This window comes from Alligator sinensis, unplaced genomic scaffold (genome assembly GCF_000455745.1).
Source record: "Alligator sinensis unplaced genomic scaffold, ASM45574v1 scaffold872_2, whole genome shotgun sequence".
Classification (NCBI taxonomy): domain Eukaryota; kingdom Metazoa; phylum Chordata; order Crocodylia; family Alligatoridae; genus Alligator; species Alligator sinensis.
In genome coordinates, this window is record NW_005842132.1 from 2035750 (window position 1) to 2055036 (window position 19287).

Consider the following 19287-nt stretch of genomic DNA (forward strand, 5'->3'; position numbering starts at 1 on the left):
CTGAACCGCCTCGCAGGAGAACGGCTCTTCTGGCTGGTTCGGTACCCGCAGAGGTGCAGTGGCTTTATGGAAACGGGCGTCTTCTCCCTTGCTTGTTCCAAGGGCAAGCAAAACTTGGGGGCATCCGAACCCCACACCTCTGGGCTTGGGCCTGCAAGTAGGATGCCCGCCAAAGGATTCGGAAACATCTGAAGCCAAAGGTGCGGGTGGAGGATGTTTGCCGGTAGTAGGGCCACTTATGGTTCTGGACTCTTGGATTTGGAATTAGTTTTGGCTAATTTGACCTTGGATACAATAATAAAGTAGTAGTTTGGAGTATTTAAAGGCTGTCTGGTTACTGTATTCACAGACTCCCAAGAGAAGGACTTCAGCTAGACTTGCTGGGTGGGAATGGTTCATCCACAAGCTACTTCTAAAAATGGAAGAATCGTGGTATTCTGCCTCCGAGAGGTAAAAGCACAAGGCTTTGTCTTTGAGGAGGTGCTTTTGGAGAGATAAGGAAGGGAACAGCCAGGAACTGTGAAACCAGCTCCCCCACAAACCTTCCTACCCTGCAGCACTGCATTGGCAACCGTGACAGTGGAGGTGACAGCACAGACCAGGGCAGTTGCTTTTACCCCCATGTCTCCTGTGTTCAGGATAGATCCAGACAGGATAGGTATCAACTTGCCGGCTTTCGGTGCATGCTAGTGTTCCCAGTTGCCACTGGAACCAGCTGAGTAGCACTTATGGGAGGCTTCTTTAAGGCTGCCTGCTTGAGGGAGATCTCTGACACCCCCTCTGCCTCTCATTTCTGAAGCTCTCTTTCTCCTTTCCTAGCTCATGGGTCTATTTTTCCTCTTCTGGAGGGGACAAGCACAATGGACTATGACCAGGAACACAATGGTTACTGCACAGATTTCTCCATGACTGTTCCCACATCTGTTCATTAGCTATCCTGCTTGATACAAAAACTGCAGCAAAGTATGGAACATTTCCATAGAAGGCATCAACTCCGGTTCTACTACTACTTTTTAAAGCCCGTGCGATGGTGCCAGTTTTAGAGTCGCTCGGATGCTATGTGCTCAAATCTTCGCCTACTTTAATAACCCACTAGGAAAAAGCAGCTAAAAGCTGAAGGCCAGATTCTGCTCTCAGTCGCATCTGAATAACTTCACAGGAGCCACCGGATTTCTTCCAAATTTGCCCCAGCTTATTCAAGAACAGAGCTTTCCTTTGAATAGTCCTTTTTGTTGCTGTTGTTCTTAAATCCTCAGCTTCAATGCCCCAAAGAAACCAACAGCAAAACACAGCTCTTAATTTGTAGCACTCACTAGAAAACAGAGCTCTGTGTTTTCCCATCAGCTCTGCAGAAGGAGTTCTTTTTTATGTGCATCGAAGCCAAGCACTGCAGCTTTTTCAGCCTCAGCTTCCCATCTGATCTTTTCCTTGCAAGACCTTTATGGTAGGAGGGTGGCTGATGGTGGGTACACGCACCACATAGAGGGCCCTGATCTCCGCTGGGCCCTTGAGATATTTCAGCAGCACAAGTAATAAGAACTGCTATCTGGCAAAACTGCAGTGATGGTCCGATGAGGCAGGGGGACCTTTGTCATGATGGCTTCATGAGGCTCAATATAACCCAGTGCTGATTACTTGAAGGATCCCATTATTTCACCTCTGTTCTATAGCCAGGGACACAATCAGTTTATACACGTGGCTTAACACCCCCCACCCCCCAAAAAACCCAAACCTCATCTGCTTTAGCCAGAGTATGAAAGCAAAGGATGCTGTTTCTAAGAACACCTTTCGCCATTTAGGCTGTTCATTTAGTGTCTGCGTTTCACTCGGATGGCAAAAGCCATTTTTACGGTTACATCCAGACTGGTTAACGCTCTGCCTTTCCATTAGTACGGGGCTGCAATGTTTGGACTGGAAACTCTTGAGGAGACTATTTAAATGTTGGCTGTTGCTGCCAAGTTTCCCAAAGAGTTTAAGCCAAATTGTCAAGGACTCAGCAAATGCAGTGTGTCCAGATTTTCGAGACAACTCAGCTTGTCTTGGGACCCCTAACGAAAGGCCAATTGTCCAAAGCCCCCTGAACCCAGCAGACACCCAGTCCAGCCATTATATTGATGCCCTGAAGGAAACAGCTCTTCTCAAATTCTGGCTCCATAGCAGGAGCGCCGAGTCCTTCTGAAAGTTTAACCGTGAATTCAAATTTTCCCAGTGGACGTTCTAGCAAATTCCTGCCTCCACCTGGCACCCCACTGATGTTAGAGGTGAGGACTAGATCCCATTACAGGATTACTACCATGCTTACTTGCCCACCCCTCCGAAAAAATCAGACCTCCAAACTTGCTGTGTAAGTGGGGAAAGCTGATTTTTTCTTTGCCGGAATAGAAACATGCAAACACTATGCTGTATGGTTGCGCAGGTGGCTGCCACATGTGTCTGGCCCTAGCAAGCAGACAGCACAGAGTTCTGCATTAAACCTCTCACAGCTACAGTAGCTATTAGCTGAGCATTGTAGCTGGTGCCGGTTCAAGGGCCTGGTACCCAGCCTTGTTGCTGTCCTGCAGCCTCACCCAGTCTTTCTTCTAGGATGCGACGCTTCCTGGATAGTAGTCAGCCACGAGTGGAATTTTTTTTCCACAATCTGCCTTATTTATGCAGTATGTCAGTAAAATACAGTGTGATCCTTACCACCACCCAATCCTGGACCAGCATCTGCTATATTGGATGTGGTTACAAACACTACCCAAAACTTCAGTCCTTGACCCAAGAAGGACTGGGAATTACATTTTCAAAACTGACACTGAACACGTTTGTGTTTCACTTAGGCTTGTAAACCCTTTTCCTTTTTTTTTTTGACCTACAAATCTTATATTTAGAGCATTCCACCGGAACTTCTCTTTGGCTTCAACTCAGAAAACCGGGAAAAATTAGACAGCAAAAATAATAGTGAAAATGATATTTCGGGCTATAGAATGCCTTGGTTTTTAAATACTACTTCCAGCAGGGAGTTCTGCTTTGAAACAGATGGTGCGATACAGCTTTTTTTTTTTCAGCTTGGCATGTGAGTGTCATAAATATAGAGACATCTTTCAGAATTGTGCTTTAAGCAGCAATTTGACGTTGCTGTGTAAAGTCTTCTGCTCGCTACCCTAGCACCCTGTTCATTCTTCCACCACCCCGTATGCTCCACGATAGAACAGTGTGGTTAAAAGCCTGGAAAAACTGTGCGTAATATTGTATTGAGCAATTTCCATTTCTTTGATTGACCATGGCAATGAGCAAAAAGATTCCCTTGTCTTCTCCAGGTGACCTTCCATAGTTACATTACTAGATCTAAAGGGGGTGCCTGAAAACACCCATTTGATTAAAAAAAATCCACAGCTTTCCTATAATCCCCGATTCTTGACCCCTTTTGCCTCTCTGCAGTGCCACGGTGGGCTGGCTTTTTATTACAGGCTTGTTCACAAGCAATGGCTCACTAGGTAGAGACTTATTTTATTAAAAGCATCGTAGCATATGTTTTGCTTTAAGCATCCAAATAAGGGCACAGGCCAAGGCTCTTGGGTTTTGACGGCATGGCAGATTAGCCCAGTTCAAACCCAGTTCAGCTGGCCAACAAGGGGTGGATTAAAGTGCATTTGAGCTGAATTGAGCAAAAAGGGCTTAGGTTCTGTTTAAACATGCAGCCTTTTCCCTACTGGCCTTTCGTCAAGCAATTCTCCTCCCAAAGGTGAAATCTCCATGAAGGAGGTGAGTTCTGCCTTTGTTTCACTTGTTTGGTCAGCACCCTGCGCTCCAGGGCTCTGAATCCTGATTAGGTGCCAGGGCTATATAAATAACAAGCAACATTAATAATAATGAGCTGTTGCCAAGAGATATAAAGAAAACAAACCCCACAGCAGGCCCACAGCAGACAGACACAGCCAGAGCTCTCCCTTTGATAGAGTCCTAGGTTTCTACACCAGGAACCTCTTCTTGTCTGACCTCCTACACAGCACGCCAGGAGTTCTAGAAAGATGCCAAATCTTGACAGAAAACCCCACTGCTGCCACCATTTCTGAATCTGAAGTCTGCCTCCCATCTGATCTAAACTGACTCCCCCACGCCTAAATTACTGGTGTGGTTTTTTTCTTTCTCTCCACCCTGTTCCATCATACTGAGGTTTGGGTTTGCGATGGGTGAGGTTTCCTGTTTCTCTCTTTCCCCTATCAAAAGGCTGTCACAACTAGAGAGTAAGATGTGGGCAAAACAAGGAGCAAAATTTTTCATCCAGAGCAAACTACTTCAAGTGATTTTGCTTACGCGAAGCAGAGTGCCCATCACTGTCCAGTTAAAACGGTACCATTTTAAACTCGCTCAGGACAGGTAAAGATGATGACCTCAAATTACAAAGCAGCAAAGACCCATTGTCCACGTTTTTATTGCAGGTTTTCTCATTTACTATTTGCATGGCAGCACCTCTAAGGTATTGATTTTTTTGTTAAGTTTCTCATTCAGGCGACAAAACCTTTTGTGTTAATAACAATTCAAACAAGATAACCCCCCCCCAATAAAAGATTATGATTTTCCTGTCACACCAGGAAAAATCAGGAATAACTCCATTAAGATCACCCTAGCCCCTTTTAAATGTAGTGCCACGAGAGAAGGAGGTGGCCGATATTGACCTTTTACCTGGACGGGCTCCTATTTGTTTTGTGCTGCAATTGATGTTACTGGTTTTTAAAGGTTGGTCAGTTTCACTTTGTATTTGTCAGTTTCATTTTCCAATCCCACAAAGGAACAAGGTATTATTCAAATTAGAAAAGCACCGGGGAATTTTTTCAAAACGCAAACCAAAAAAAACAACCCTCGGATGTGACTTGCTTTCACCCATTATATTTATTTTCTTCTCATCAGGAAAATCTTTCCTCGTTACAGAGATGCCGTCAATTTCCAGCTGGGCACAACAGGTTCATCTTGTACATTAAGCAAATAGAAAGCTGTTATAAAAGCAAGAAATTCCAATCGAAAAATGTCAGATTCTAGTGCCGAAACACAGGCTCTTCACTCTGTAGTTAGGTGCCTAAGGGGAGGATTTTCAACAGTGCTGGAATCAAAGGCATCCACAGAGAGAGTTAGACAGAAAGAGGTACCCTGCCTTAATTCACACTCTTCCTTAATCTGAATTAATTTGGTATAGACAAGGGCAGAGAATCTCAGCTCACACTGACTCCCTACCCCGATCCTGTATTAAGGTTTATATTAAGGGACTTTTGTACCCACATTTAGTTCCCTGTTTCAGAGCTCACAAGCACGGCAGATAGCCACCACGTCTGAAATCCAGCCATTTGGATTGGCGCAAGTATAGATTTAGGAGTCTACTGATAAGCACTGAGGTTTCAAAACTTTGCCTCACAGCAGTAGTCCCTCAGTTTCGAAACAAACTGGTAATGGAAACAACCTTAAATTAACTGCAGCGTTTGAGCTCCAAGGACTTGGAACCTGAATGTGAAAAGGAGCAGAAACAAAAGAGAAACAGAGGCTATTGGCAGTGTCCAGGCTGATAAAACAGCATAAACCTAAACAAAGACCATAAATAGGAAGGTGCTAATTTGCTATCTATAAGCTCACTGTAAAGATTCTTTCATTTTTAATAGTTTGGTGCTATAGTAACACAGAGAAAGAACTAAAACTATTCACAAGAGATCTGAAAAAGCACCGGCAGATGGTCTGCGAAGCGATACCTGGGCAGTTGATGCAGGCGCCACCCTACTTCCAACCATTATGCGGCATTTAAAGGAAGTTAAAATACCTTTCAAACCTTCTTAATATTACTTTTCTATGTAACCAAGTGCCGCAGCTACAAGGTTATTACACAGTGGCTGCGTCTACATGTTCATGAATGCGCCTTAGATAGTGCGCATTTAGTTTAGTACTTCCTTAAGTAGTAACTAAATACGCTGTACTGAGTTAGTGCGCAGTAGCGCCAGCACACGGTTATTTAGTGATGCTTCCTTTGCATTAGCCTAATAACACTGCACAAAAGCTATGGTTTGTGCTGTGACATGCTGCTGTGCAGTGTTATTAGGCTAAAATGCAGTAAGCGTCTCGTGTAGACGCATCCAGTGATAAACCCGGGGGTGAGCAGGGTTCGGCACAGTCCCACGGCTGAGCAATGCTATCTCGGGCCTGTGCTTGTGCGATCCATGCTGGTAACAAGTTTGAACCTCCTTGGCCTGATTCTTCCTTCTTTCACACTTGTGCAAATCAAAACCAGCTCCACAGAAGGCAGCAGTGGAAGTTCATTAGTATAAAAATGACAAAAGCAGAACTGAGTCAGGGCCCTGTTACCGTTGCATGCTGACGACCTGTCTTTACTAACTGGGTATTAAGTCTACCACGGCAGCACCTAGCAAGCCCCAACGAGGAGCAGCGCACTGCATTAGCCGCCGCAGATTAATTAAATTTTAAAAAACGCAGTTCTTGTCCCCGAGACCTCAAAACCAAGGTGTCCGACAGCGCTTAGGGGAGGGGAAAAAAAGGGCCGCTTAAGTCTAAGGCCTTGCCTGCCCACAAATATCCCTTTAAAAATAACAGCAGCATGCCTGAGCACGTTCCTAGCCTGCCTTTGCCCCAGTTTGATCACAAACTCTACAGGACTCTCCCCAGCCCCTACCAGGCCAGTGGGGTTTTACCCTCTTTTTCAGAGATCCGTTGGCACAGGAAGCCCCCAAGGCCTGGAAACCTTTCTATTCCCATCTCTCCCATCTGACCCAGGTTTGTTTTCTTAAGAGGGAGAGGGGGAGGCTGCAACTGCTTTGCTTCCCCCCCTCCCCATTTCCCACCCACCTTCCAAGCAGTCCTTTTAAATCACCCCTTCCCTTCCCCTGTTTTGCATATTCCCCGCCCCCTGGTCATGACGTAGCCACCAGTGGGCTCCGCCCCTCTTGCACTGGAAGGGCTCTAAGCTCCCCTTAGCCAGCCTGCCCTTATTTAATTTGGAGTGTGATTTTGCTATATTTAGCAGCTGGATTCCCTCCAGCAAGGCTTGGAGTTCTTGGCTTTTTTTTTTCCCTCTCTCTCTCTCTCCCTCTTCCTATTTTTTTTCTCTGCAAATGGTTTTGACCCAGCTTCCTTCCTCTTGGAACAATTTTTTTTATTGATATAAATAGGAAGGTGGGCCTGTCTGCTCTGCTCTGTGTATGTGTATGTGTGTGTGTGTGTGTGTGTGTGTGTGCGAGTCGCTCTCTCTGTTTCTCTCTCTCTCTCTCTCTCTTTGCCTAATTGTTTCAGATCCGCATTTGCAACCATCAGCAGCCAGAAGGGGGGTTGGTTTTAATTTGATCACAACACAGACACACAAGGAAAAAACACACACACAGATCCGAGAACAAGAGCAATTGTGAGTGTCTGGCCTTTTTTTTTTAATATATAAATTATAGATATATATACAGAGAGAGATCTCTATGGTGGTGGCTGGAGGGTTGGGGTTAGTTTGTTCTGGTGCTTGGGGGGGTTGGTGGGATGAGAGATCCGAGATCTCTCTCTCTCTTTCTCTCTCTTTTCTCTATTTTGGTTTGCAAAAAAAAATAATTCAGCTGGAAATTGCAGAAGGATTCTAGAGAAGGGGCTGGGGGGTGATGCCTGGGCTGCTTGGGCTCAGCACAGAGAAGTAAGCAAGGCATGCGGAATAATGTGTCCTTCTGGGCTTATTCTCAGCCTCCAGTGCAGAAATGGGAATGGACAGCTGCTTTTTTTCTTGCTTCCCCTTCGTTGCGCTGGTCTGCACCTGCGAGCCTGCCTTTCTATATAGCCTGATGGCTCTTATGATGATGATGATGAAGGCACCTGATGGGAGGAAGGGGGGGGTTTCCAGCAGGTCCCCCATCTGGGGGCTGGAGACAGGAGGGAGCTGCGGGGCAGGAGGAGCAGCCTGGGGTGCAGCTGCAATGGCAGCACCTTGCCTGGGGCTGCCCCAGGGCTGCAGGGCAGAGGGGTGGGAATGCCCTGCCAGGCCCCTGCCCGCTCCCCCAGGCCCCTTGCCCACCCTCCAGGCCCCTCTGCCTGCAACCACGCGCGCTGCCAGCCCGTTTCATTTTCAAATCGCGCGACAACACTTTCCTCCACTGATTAATTTGGCTTTTTTTTGCCATCTGCTTCTTCCAATAGCTGGGCAGATCGGGGGCTTTTTTTTTGCAAAGAGCAGGTAGTGCATTGGGCTCTCAAGCAACTCCCCCTTTCCTCCTTTAAAGGGGCAGATCTCAAGCCGATTGCTTCCCTTCCCAGCGAGGGGGGCACTGGAGGGCTGTCATGTAGGTGCCTTGCTGGGGGGGGCTTGCACCCCACTTTGCCTCTCTGTGGGTAGAAGGGGGTGGGTTGTAAATGGCACGGGGCGGGCAATGGTCTTCTGGGCCCTGATGAAGGTGCAAAGGGTTTATTTCGAAATGGCAGGAGCTGGCAGGGCTGGCTTGGTGCATAGCAAGCAGAGGAAGTGGCTGGGGGGGGGTTAGGAGGTAGGCACCTCTCTCCCCAGGGGCAGCTCCTGGCAGCAGGCTGAAGGGGGGCATCAACCCCTTCCTCCCCTTGCCCAAGCTGGGGCTCCCTTCCACTGCAAGCCCAGACTGCAGGGAGACCAGAGGCTGCTACCCCCGACCTTGATTCACTGGAAACTTTCAGAGAGGTCCTCCCTCACCCACTCCTTCCCCTCCAGGGGGGGAGTTGGACCTGACCCCTGACATGCAGCCATTGGGATGAGGGGGGGTTATTATCCCCTGCAGGCCAGAGATCTTCAAAGGGCTGGTGGTGCTGTCCTTCCTTTCGCCCCTTTTTATCACTTCCTTTTATCCTGTTGGTCTCAGGGGGGCTGGCCTCACTAATTGCTTGCCGTGGAAGTCTTCAAAGCTGGCCCTGGGTTAATAGGGCAGCCTGGTGCATCCCCTTCCCCAACAAGCAGCTCCTCTGCGCTTCAATAAAAACAGGTTTTTTAGCTCCCCACCTCTTTTGCCCAGTATTGTTGGGATTTCTCGACCTTGTGGGAGGTGCTGCTCCAGCAGACTTAGCCTGGAGTTCTTGGGTTGCAGGGAGATTCAGCAGTCTTCAGTTTGATCCTTTTGTTTGCACTGGGAGGAGATGGCAGGGGCTTGGCTTTGTGGCCTTAGGAAGGGCATATGGGAGCTGCACAGGGGATTTGGGAGGGAATGCGCAGGCTTGGGAACAGCGTGAAGTCTCTCAGGGGGTGCCAGGTTGCGTCTGGATTAAGCTGGCTCCCTGGAGGCTCAGATTCGTGGTTAAGAGCAGGGAGCTATGATGTACCTTCCTTGCAAGTCTTTCAAGACTTATAGCCCCTTGGCACTCCAGGGTGGAGAGAGGGCTGCATCCTTCCCTCAAATAAGGGGTCCAACCCAGAGAACAGATCTCTTCCTCTCCCCAAGATCCATGCAAATAGCAGCTTTAGCCTCTCATGCTTTCATCCCACTGCAGAGAGGTTTGTCTGTACACAACTTCCCAGCTCCCTCCTTTCCTCCCTGGAAACAGTGGTTTTCTACTGCACAGGTTCTTGTATCGCACTCATCCTGGCCAGCACCTTCAGTAGCGACTCCACTAACCTCCCTCACGTGTTGTTCGTACTCTTGTCCCCAGGGAGAGAAACCTGTGCGATGGGGTGTCTCGTTTCAGAGGAGGTTACATATATATATATATTTTTTTTTTTGGTTTTGTTTTAATGCTGCTATTTATATGAGAGGAGGGAAGGTCAGAGAGAGGCACCTTGTGCTGAGGTCCTGGTGGAAGGTGATGAGGTTTCTGATGGTCTTTCATTGCTGAGGGAGTTCCTTGCAGCCTGGGACCAGCTCCAGCGAAAGTACGGCCTTTGCTGTAGTCTTTATCCTGGCAGGCTTATAGATGGCGTGAACCCAGGCTATAGAGACTGAGATCTTGAACTCGATGAGAAAGTCAGCAGGTCACCAGTGCAAAGGGCAGGTTTGACATGCTCACAGTAGTCTGCGTTGTAGAGGTGGCTGTGGACTGGTTGGAGCAGCATCAGCACCGAGGGTCCCTGTCCAGCTCCGTGGTACTGCGGTTGTCCGGCTGAGAGGTGATTAAGGCCTGAGTAATGGCAGTTGCTGTTGAGCAGGATGGGATGGAGTTGCCCAGCCAACTAGAGGGGATAGAGAACATGCCTTATGGATGCTGATATGTGAAAGCATGGTGTCAGCAAAGAAGCCAGGAGTATTCATAATGGACTGAATTAGCCAGTTGCGGGCGTGTGCATTTACCCAAAAGAAACCGAGGACCTCTTCAAAATGCTTTGCCTGCCACCACCAGCAAGTCTTAGCTGTGGCCAAAACCAGCCCATTACCCCTCTGATCTTCCATTCATTCAGAGGGTATTTAGAGATGAAGGACAGCCAGCCCTCCAACTCTAATGGATGCATTTGACCCAATCTCCCCTTCATGGGTGAGGGTCCAGGACCTGGACAGGGAACCCTTGGGTAAGGGAAGGTGCCAGCCTAGCTAGCCATGCCCTGCCCATTATGTGCATGTTGTGCTCTATCCCTACAGGGTTTCAGAGCTGGAAGGGCAGAGAGATTTGCCTCATCAGAGATGATGCATCTCCAGCTGGCCTTGTCTTCATTTTATATCTTCCTTTTTTTATTATTATTAAACCCAAATAGTAGGACCACATTTTTAAAAACAAAATCTTCTGAGGGGCAGAATCCTTAAAGGGATCTTGGACATTGTGAGTAATACTGTTTACATGAAGTTGTGGTTTCTTTGAAACAAAAATCTGAGGTTTCCTTACTCATGAATCACTTCCACAACTGGATACGAGCTGATACGAGCATATAAAAAAAACCCTCAAAGGTCCTTGTATTCAGGACATGTTGGGGAGGGTAGGCTCGCTTAGATTTTCATTCCAGTATGGGACTTCTTTAGAAACCTGAACCCCGCAACGTGGCTGTTGTGGGCTATGGTGGCAAAGGTACCAGTGATGACTGCTGTATATGATAATACAGTAACGCTTCCTTGGAAACAGAGGAAGCTGACATTTTTTGCTGGAGTAACTGTACCAGGCATTAGTTTTCATGGGCGGGGGGATGCTTTTAGATCCACTGCATTATTGGAGTCAAGAGCAGTGGGAAGCATTTTGCCGTGCTTGAAAACAGTTTTCAACCCTAATTGAAATCGGAACCAATTCCTAATGACCAGTGCCATTAACCCATTAAGAGGGGTTCTCTCCCTGGGGGTAGTGAATGCCCTCTTTCCTTCTGGATGAATGGGAGAAGGGAAAGGGGTCATAATATGGGCAAAAAGGTGAGAATGAGCACTGTCCTGTACCAGAGGACAGCATCACATATCACACAAACAGGACAGGGGTCCTAAGACAGGACACATTTCACCCAAGTTGGTAGGAGAAGGCAGGGAGTTCAAGGGTTCTGCATGCTTTAGCTTTTAGATAAGTCCCAAAGGTTTGTGGAGTCATTTTGACTAGGCGTTGGCTATCTCTATTACTCAGATCAATGAATTCACAGCAAAGAGGGGGAAAAAAATTAGTAGAGTGCAGACAGACCCTCTCATCTTGACCTGGAGTGTTTATTCAACTTGAAACTCACACCCTACATTATTCCTAATGGCTTTTCCAGATAGACCACCCCTTTGGAGGAGACTTTTTGCAAGCAATCAGCTGTAGCTGGGGCTAAAAAACTGTTTGGGAACAGATTTATTTTGACAGTCTTGTCTGGGGGCTGAAGGGGCTCCTTGTTTTGGTGAGATCTGCCTTTCACTGCTCACAGGTTTCATTTCCCAGCTGCTTGCTGATGCTTCCTGAATTGGACCTGTTCTGGTATCTGCCGACTAGGAGGTGGGATTATTCCAAATGCTGATGGCAAACAACTTACCTTCTGAAAGAGCAGGCATTTTAAACCTTGTGAGCAATAAGGGGGAGGAACATTGAGCCTTTAACCTCCAAGGTTGAGCTTGGGGATTTGATTCTGCACACATCTCAATGTAAGGGCTTGCCAGATTGAGTCCCAGGCCAGTATGGAGGAGTTGCAATGGTTTTAAACATTGTTTCTTCATTGACTGAGCTGTTGGGTTGGAGCCACTGGCACGAAAGATGCCTGACAGTGGTTATTAGTTGGGCAGCCTCAGTCTTAAGGAGTGAGCAGTAGGGACCGAGCCCCCTTTCTGTTTCTGCAGCTGCTGGGAAGTGGGGCAAGACAGCAGCCCTTTGGCATGTCTGTGTGCGTTCATGCATGGATGCATGCCCAGGGCATAGCACAGTGCCTGCTGGTTTGGGGTCGTTGATGATACTCTAACATAAACCATCCTCTGGTCTAGCTCTGGGCTGAATACAGGCATCCCTGGATGCAGTCCAACAGCCCACGTTAGGCAGAAGGTCAGTTCTCAACCCCATGAGACAGGACCCCCTCAGGAAACCCTTTTTCAATACAGAAAGAGACTAGTCTTCTGTTTGCAAAGGACTCAGGGAGACCACAACAGAGCAGAGCATTTTTAAACACTTAAGCATCCCTGCTTGAGGTCTCTGGGCATATCTGCTCTACCATGTTTGCCCACCCCAAAGCACTCTTGAAAGGATCCCAAGGCACCTCAGAGAGCTACTGCACCCCGGTTGAGAATCACTAAGCTAAATAGCTGGCCTCTTTTTGGCTTAATCTATAAAAACGTATGCGTGATAGTACATTAAAGCTTCCAACTTTTGGCGCACAGAGGGCCTGCTGGACATCTTTGTGAAATCAAGGCCATGGGTCAAACCTAAGGTGCATGGGATGGTCAAAGTTAGGGACTGCCCGAGCTTCTTTGGCCCCATCAGCTGGCACCTCCACTAGATGAAAAGAAGTTTTAAGACGTGGGCATAGCGGGCCCGATCTTGCTCTTGGTTGGCGCTGGAGTCACTGCTGGCTTCGGTCATGTGAAATAACGGTGATAACAGCAGGCCACAAATCCGGCAATCTTGTGTCAGCTCCCCACTGTCCTGCAAACTCCTACCTGGTGCCAGGGGGATGGAAAGCAGCTTCTTGGTGGAGCCTTGCTCTGACCAGGTCCACGATGACCATCCTTGGAGAGGGCACCAGGAATTTTGCGCGAGCTGCGGCAGTGGCATTTTTCAGTCAGCTGAGAAAAACTGGGGGCAGAGTAGGATTTCAGGAACAGGAGGCCTCGCTGGCTGCAGGATTAGGACAGGCAGGTTTTTACTCAACAGGCGTGGCCTGTTCCTGTTAAACCCCTCTCTCTTCCTAGCTTCTGGCAGAATCCACTGAAAAAATAGAAAAGGCTACTGCAGGGTGCAGTTTGCTGTCCACACGTTGAAGATCCAGCTGTGGACAGTCCACAGGGTGCAGAGATTTGGGGTAACAGACGTAGTTGAACCAGAAAATATTAACACTGTAGCTGGGTGGGGTTTTACTGGGAGTCGTGCAAGCAGAGTGAGAAGTTGGCCTTGAGGTTAAGGCCCCTTCTGGGCTCTCTGCATAACCTTGGACGCGTCACCTCTTCCATCTGTGCCTCTGCTTGCCCAGCAGTAGAGTGGCTTGATTAAAACTACTTGGCTTGTCCTGTCGACTGCCCTCTGCGGGGGATGAACCCTCACTTCCTGTGGCTTTTGTAGAGCAGGGCCCTGATCTCAGCAATACGAGTATTATAAAGCAACGGGACTGCAGAACAAAAGCAATGCAGAGAAAGCGTGGCCGAGACAGGAAAGGATGCACCGCCCAACACGTGGGTTGACACGTGGAGCAGGGTCCCCCCCAGAAGATAGGCCTGGTAGATAAAGATGCCCTTTACAGTCCTACCTGCCACAGCAAGATTGTTCTCCGTGGCACGTACGCTTAGAGCTCCACGTGGTGCAGTTGCATCCTTCCCTCCCTTTATCAGAGCTGCACAAAACCGCCCTCAGCCCAAAGCACTGGACAGTACATTAAATCACATATTCCCCCCATCTCCCAGTTGGGAGACCATGTGCTCCCAACACCCCTTCGCCACACCTGAGCCCTCCTCAGCTAGGCAACGTGGTACCCCGCTGCAGCCAGGTTTTCAAAAACACCCTCTGTTACTGGGTACTTCAGAGCATCTGTGCGGACTCGTTTAGAAAAAAAAAGAAAAAAAAGAGCCCAATTCCCCCAGAGGCTCGACCTCAAAATGCATGGAGTCGGAGGCCACTTCTGAAAAAGGAGATTTGGGATAAGAGCCAGGTGTGCTTCACAGGGCTCCAGCTCAGACTGGAGCTCAGCGGGGTCCAGACAAAAGGATAGCCACCACGCTGACTCCATCACGGGTGCAAATCAACTAGGAGCAAATATAGGCTGCAAAGTTAGGAGGAGGTTTCTGAGCACCCAACGGTTGAGGCTCTGGAGCAGCTGTAGGAGTATCTAGGGCAAGACCCAGCTCTCTTTCAGGGGCAGCAGCTCCATCAGCTCAGGAAAAGGCTTTAATAAGGTGGGTGCCCACGGACACAGGGGATGAACTCCAGTCCCTTCCAGCCCCCCATTCCTGTGTAACAATGATGAGCTGCTCTCTCCTCTCATTAGCACATCAGACAAAAAGAGATCAAAAGCCTTAAGTGTGGAGGAAACCCCAAAGCTCCTTGCACTGCTGCTCCAAATGCAACCGCTTCATAATGCAATGCAACAGTGGAGGAAACGGGGTGAAAGCTGGGAGTGGACACCAAGAAGCCCCCTCCCAGGAGGTCACACCGATTGGAGGGGCCTGGATAATGCTGTCCAGTGTGGGTGGGCGAGAGGGGACAACTAGGACAGGGCGACGCAGAGCTGGGGGAAAAGGAGCTGGACCATGACAATCCTGTGCATCACCAGGGATCCGGGTTTTCCACTTCCCACGGGAAAACAGAGAAAACCATGGATTTCCTGATTTTAGCAGGGGGAAAAAAAATTGATTTTCCTCTTTTAGCAGAGAAACCTGCGGATTCCCCACTTTTGCAAAGAGCTGTGCAGGTGCAGAGTTGCAGCCTGCAGGCCTATTTGCAAAAAGAGCGGGAAACCCCCAGGCCTGCCTGGAGGAGGAGGGAAGGAGAGGGGCGGGGCCTGAGGCTGTCACTCCCCCCAGGCTTGCATCAGGCTCACTTCCCTTCCTGGAGCCTGGGAAGTAAGTAGGGCTGGGGGCTGCCCCTGGCAGGGGCCCCAGGTGGTGGTGTGGGGGTGACTGCCAGGGCTGGGGGAAGAGCCAGCGGGGCAGGGCATTGGTGTGTGGCTGCAGGAGCAAGGAGGTGTTGGGGGAAGCACCCACCCATGCCACATGGCCCCAGAAAGGCAGGGGGGACCCCTGCCCCCCAGATCTGTGTGCAAGGGGCAGAGCGGGTGCACGCTGCCCTCCCCTGCAACCTCTGCAGTGCAGCGTGCGTGACCCTGGACGGCAGGGCACAGCGGGGAGGGGCACAAAAGCTGCCTGCCGCTCTGCGCTGCCCGGGCCACACCTCCCCGGTGTGCACGGGAGCAGTGGTGAGGGGCACAACCGTGTGCTACTTCCCCTCGTGCACACCGGGGAGGTGCGGCCCAGGCAGCGCGGAGCTCGCAGCAGCAGGCAGCTTTCGTGCACGTCCCCACTGTGCCGTGCCGCACCAGGCTGCACACGCTGCGCTGCGGAGGTTGCAGGGGAGGGCAGCAGGGTGGGAAGCACAAGTCTGCAGTGTGCACCCGCCTGGCCCCTACCCCCCTGTACACAGATCTGGGGGGCACGGCTCCCCCTTGACCCCCGGGACGGTGCGCCAGAGCCAGCCCACAGCAGCAGTGGGGGAGCCGGCTCCTGCTGCAGCAGCCGTTGCCTTCTGCACGGGGCTGGGGCCCTGGCTCCATATCCCTGGCACTTGCCCCCCCCCCCCCCCCGGGGGCGGGGGGCCCTTTAATTTTAATAACGGAGTTTACAATTTTTCTTAAATCAGAGAATCTGCAATTTTTTGTCAGAGAAAACCAGGATCCCTGGTGATGACTTGCTCTCCCCTCTCATTAGCACGTCAGACAAAAAGAGGAGACCAAAAGCCTTCACAGTCTGAAGGAAACCCCAGACCTTGTCCTACTGCTCCAAGTGTAACTGCTCCATAAGGCAATGCAACAGTGGGGGAAAGGGGGTGCAAACTGAACGTACAAAGGAGTGGACACTTGAGCAGCCCCCTCCCAGGAGGTCATACCCACTGGAGGGGCCTGGATAACACCGTCCAGCATGGGCAGGCTAGAGGGGACAACCAGGACAGGGTGACACAGGGCTGAGGGAAGGAGCTGAACCATGACAATCCTATTCAACACTCATTCACCAACTGGGCATAGGACCCTCTATGACTCACTCTTGCCTTCCTTGGCCTTCAGCTCCCTCCCATCAGTGAAGCAGGGAGAGTCACCTACACAACCCAGGTCACAGAGAAAGCATTATATCCATGTCACATAGAAAATGCGGCTGACTTACCCTCCTGTCTTCTCTCTTGCATGACCCAGAAGACAGAAAAATGAGTGAATCCAGTGCAAAATCCAGCCAACCCCTGGCTTCAAAACAGGAGAAGGATGTCTCCGAGAAGAGAGGACGGGGCCGGCCCAGGAAGAAGCCGCAGGTACAGAGAATTGTTTCCTTCCACCCTGCTCTAGAGACTAGGAGAGCTGGGTGCTGGACATCTACAGGGAGGAAAGGCGTTTTCATGAGTTAAGTTCAGCCCTGGAAATACCTCTCTTCTTAACCCCCTCCGCATGGTCTGGAGGGCAGGGCACAGGGTTGGGATGTCAGGGCTCCCAAATCTCTTCCCAGCTGTACCACTAACATACTCAATAGCTGACCCCTAACCAACCCATTCCCATAAGCATCATGCTGCAGCTTTACACATACACGCACACATTTCTGGAACAGGAGGTGCAGAGCTGCCTTTGTACAACATTGCAATTATGCTGCTTCCTATGCAAAGCTAGTGGATACAGAGCTAGCTCAGGGGTCTCTGCAGCATGCCTGGCAAAAAGGAAAAAAAAAAAATCACTAGTATAGAGGGCAAAAAGAGCAATGCACCTTCCACACCTTGCGTGGCCTGCCAGGGCCACGGGAAAAAGCAAGGCAGTGGGAAGAAGCATTAAGGCATAAACAAGGAACAAGGCAACTCCTTCCCCAAGGATGAGGAAACAGCCTAGGTTGCAGAGCCACTTACTGGTATTAAAGTCACAGTCTGACTCCCACATGCTGGGCTCAGCCTGGCAGAGGTGAACAGCACTCAGCTCTTCTTATGGATGCAAACCACAGCTCTGTTTGCTGTACATGGACAGCAAGGACCTGTAGGACTTCTCCCAGGGAAAGGGCCTAGCAGAATTTCCCTACCAAAGCACTCCCTCCTGCTCAGCTGTTATAGCAGCAGCATCTGCCCCAGAAAGAGCCTGTCCAGACCAGTAGCACTGTATTGAATTCATCAGTTACTTGGTGCTACAGGCATTTAATTCTGTCCTCACTGCCAGGCCCAAGGGGTTCAAAATGCTCCAGCTAAACACTGCCCCTGATCACAATCTGTGAGACCCTACAGCAGGAGCATTTATCAAGTGAATCCTACCAAACCCATCACTGGCTTAGCTGATCTAGGAGCCATAATGCAGACAGGGCTTCTGTGGGTGAGTTCCTTGTAGTCATGTCAATTAACCCTGCTGAAAAGCAAATGCAACCAGTGCTGATGGAAGCAGCTGGGTGCTACTCAAGCTCCAGCCAGTTCTGCTGAAGCAGGGGGATTTTGCCTGGGTCTAAATTCCCCAAATACAAGTCCTGAGGCACAGGCTTGTGGCTTCATCTCTGTTCTGCCCTGAAACAACCACTTGGGCCACTCAAGCTGTAATATGGGGAAGGGACCCAGAGGGTTTCTCCCTATTGTGTGGAACGGCAGCAGCTAATTAGCATCCTACCTGCCCCTTCGCTTGTGTTCAGGCAGGGATGATTGACTGACACCTTTCCTTTATAAAGCCCATATGTTGCAGGTGTTATTAAGAGACTTGCTGAGGGCTGGGCAGTGAATCAGTGGCCAGGCCTGGAGTGAAACCTGTTCCAGTAGCAGAGCCCTGCCCTGGGCAAGTGGCATCTCCCTGATGTGCTATTGCTGTAGCAATAGCTTAATTACCCTTAGCACAAAACAAGGGAAAGCTGACAGACCCAAAGCACATATTATGGGAGCGCTGACAGACCCAGAGCACGTATCATGGGAAAGCTCAGAGCCTAGCTCTTATCTCTGTCAGTGGAGTTGCTCTGGATTTACACCAACCAGCCCAGGTCAGAAACTGACCCCTGGTATCTTTTAACCAACCTGAGCCAGCAACTCCCACCTCCTTCCCCTTCCGGCGGCAGGAATATTTGCCTGGCAGGGCTCAGATTGGTGGAAGGAGCCCATCACTCTGCAGGGCTGGGGGCAGGGCTGCCGGTGTTGGATTACTGGTTTGCTAATAGCCGCAGCTATAAACAGCAAGCGACGGGGTATTAGAAACTGTAGCTGCGATGCTCATATCTCCTAGTGGAATGCATAATTCACAACATTTTTATGAGTCTCCCAGCATTAGGGTTTCAACACTAGCATGTTCAGTGCAATCCCCTCTTGACCCCGAAACTGGGGCGATTGATTGCATTTTCTGCAGGGGAAGGGTTTTCTGATGTCTCCAAGATCATTCCCAGAGCTTTGCTTCTTCTGCTCCAAATCTGGGGTGGGGGGAAGCATTTAGCTTCTTTTGGGCAAGCTGATCTCCTTCCCTCCCTCCACTCCCCTCCAGGTTAGGTCCCTCAATTCAGGTAGCCCCTATCTGATCCGTTCCCCTACCCACTCCAAAGCAGCAGCTGGTGCTTCCTGTCCATAGGTGAGTGGCTCACATTCAGACACATCTAATCTAAGCACCGGCCCAGCCTCACTGTCCATCGGCTTTAAATTCTAAGGACCGGCCCTTTGAAACTACATGTCCCAGCATGCACGGCTGCAGTGCAAGTACCCTGCAGGTGCTGTGGCTGGACTCTGCCAGCCCCTCCCTGCACCAGCTCCCTCTCCGACTGCAGTATCCCAAGGGATTTGGATGGAGCAGGGAGGATGGCTCTCCAGAGTGCATGCTTGCCATCACTTCTAATGACACCGAAGGAGTGGGGAGGCTATGCTCTTCAGTCTCCCTCACCAAGGGCCTGCCTGCTGCGTCTTGCTGGGAACCCCCCATTTCCGGGACAGCTGCTTTTGGGTGGGGAGCGCAGGGAGCTGGGATCTTGCTCTGCTTTGCAGCTTGGCTGTGCTCTCTCCTGTCTCTCTTCTCTTTGCTTATCACCATAGATCCGGGCATCCGCTGACAGCCTTGCCCTTTCT

The 19287-nt window shown here is 49.9% G+C and overlaps 1 protein-coding gene across 1 annotated transcript in view; it reads left to right on the forward strand.

Moving 5' to 3' along the window:
* Positions 1–15042: 15042 nt before the first annotated feature.
* The window catches only part of HMGA1 (high mobility group AT-hook 1), a 14153-nt gene continuing 9908 nt past the window's right edge, over positions 15043–19287 (forward strand). Inside the window, 3 exon segments of the mRNA XM_025205843.1 lie at positions 15043–15095; positions 16436–16548; positions 19255–19287. Coding sequence (XP_025061628.1) covers positions 16447–16548; positions 19255–19287 — 135 coding nt within the window. The 5' untranslated portion in view covers positions 15043–15095; positions 16436–16446.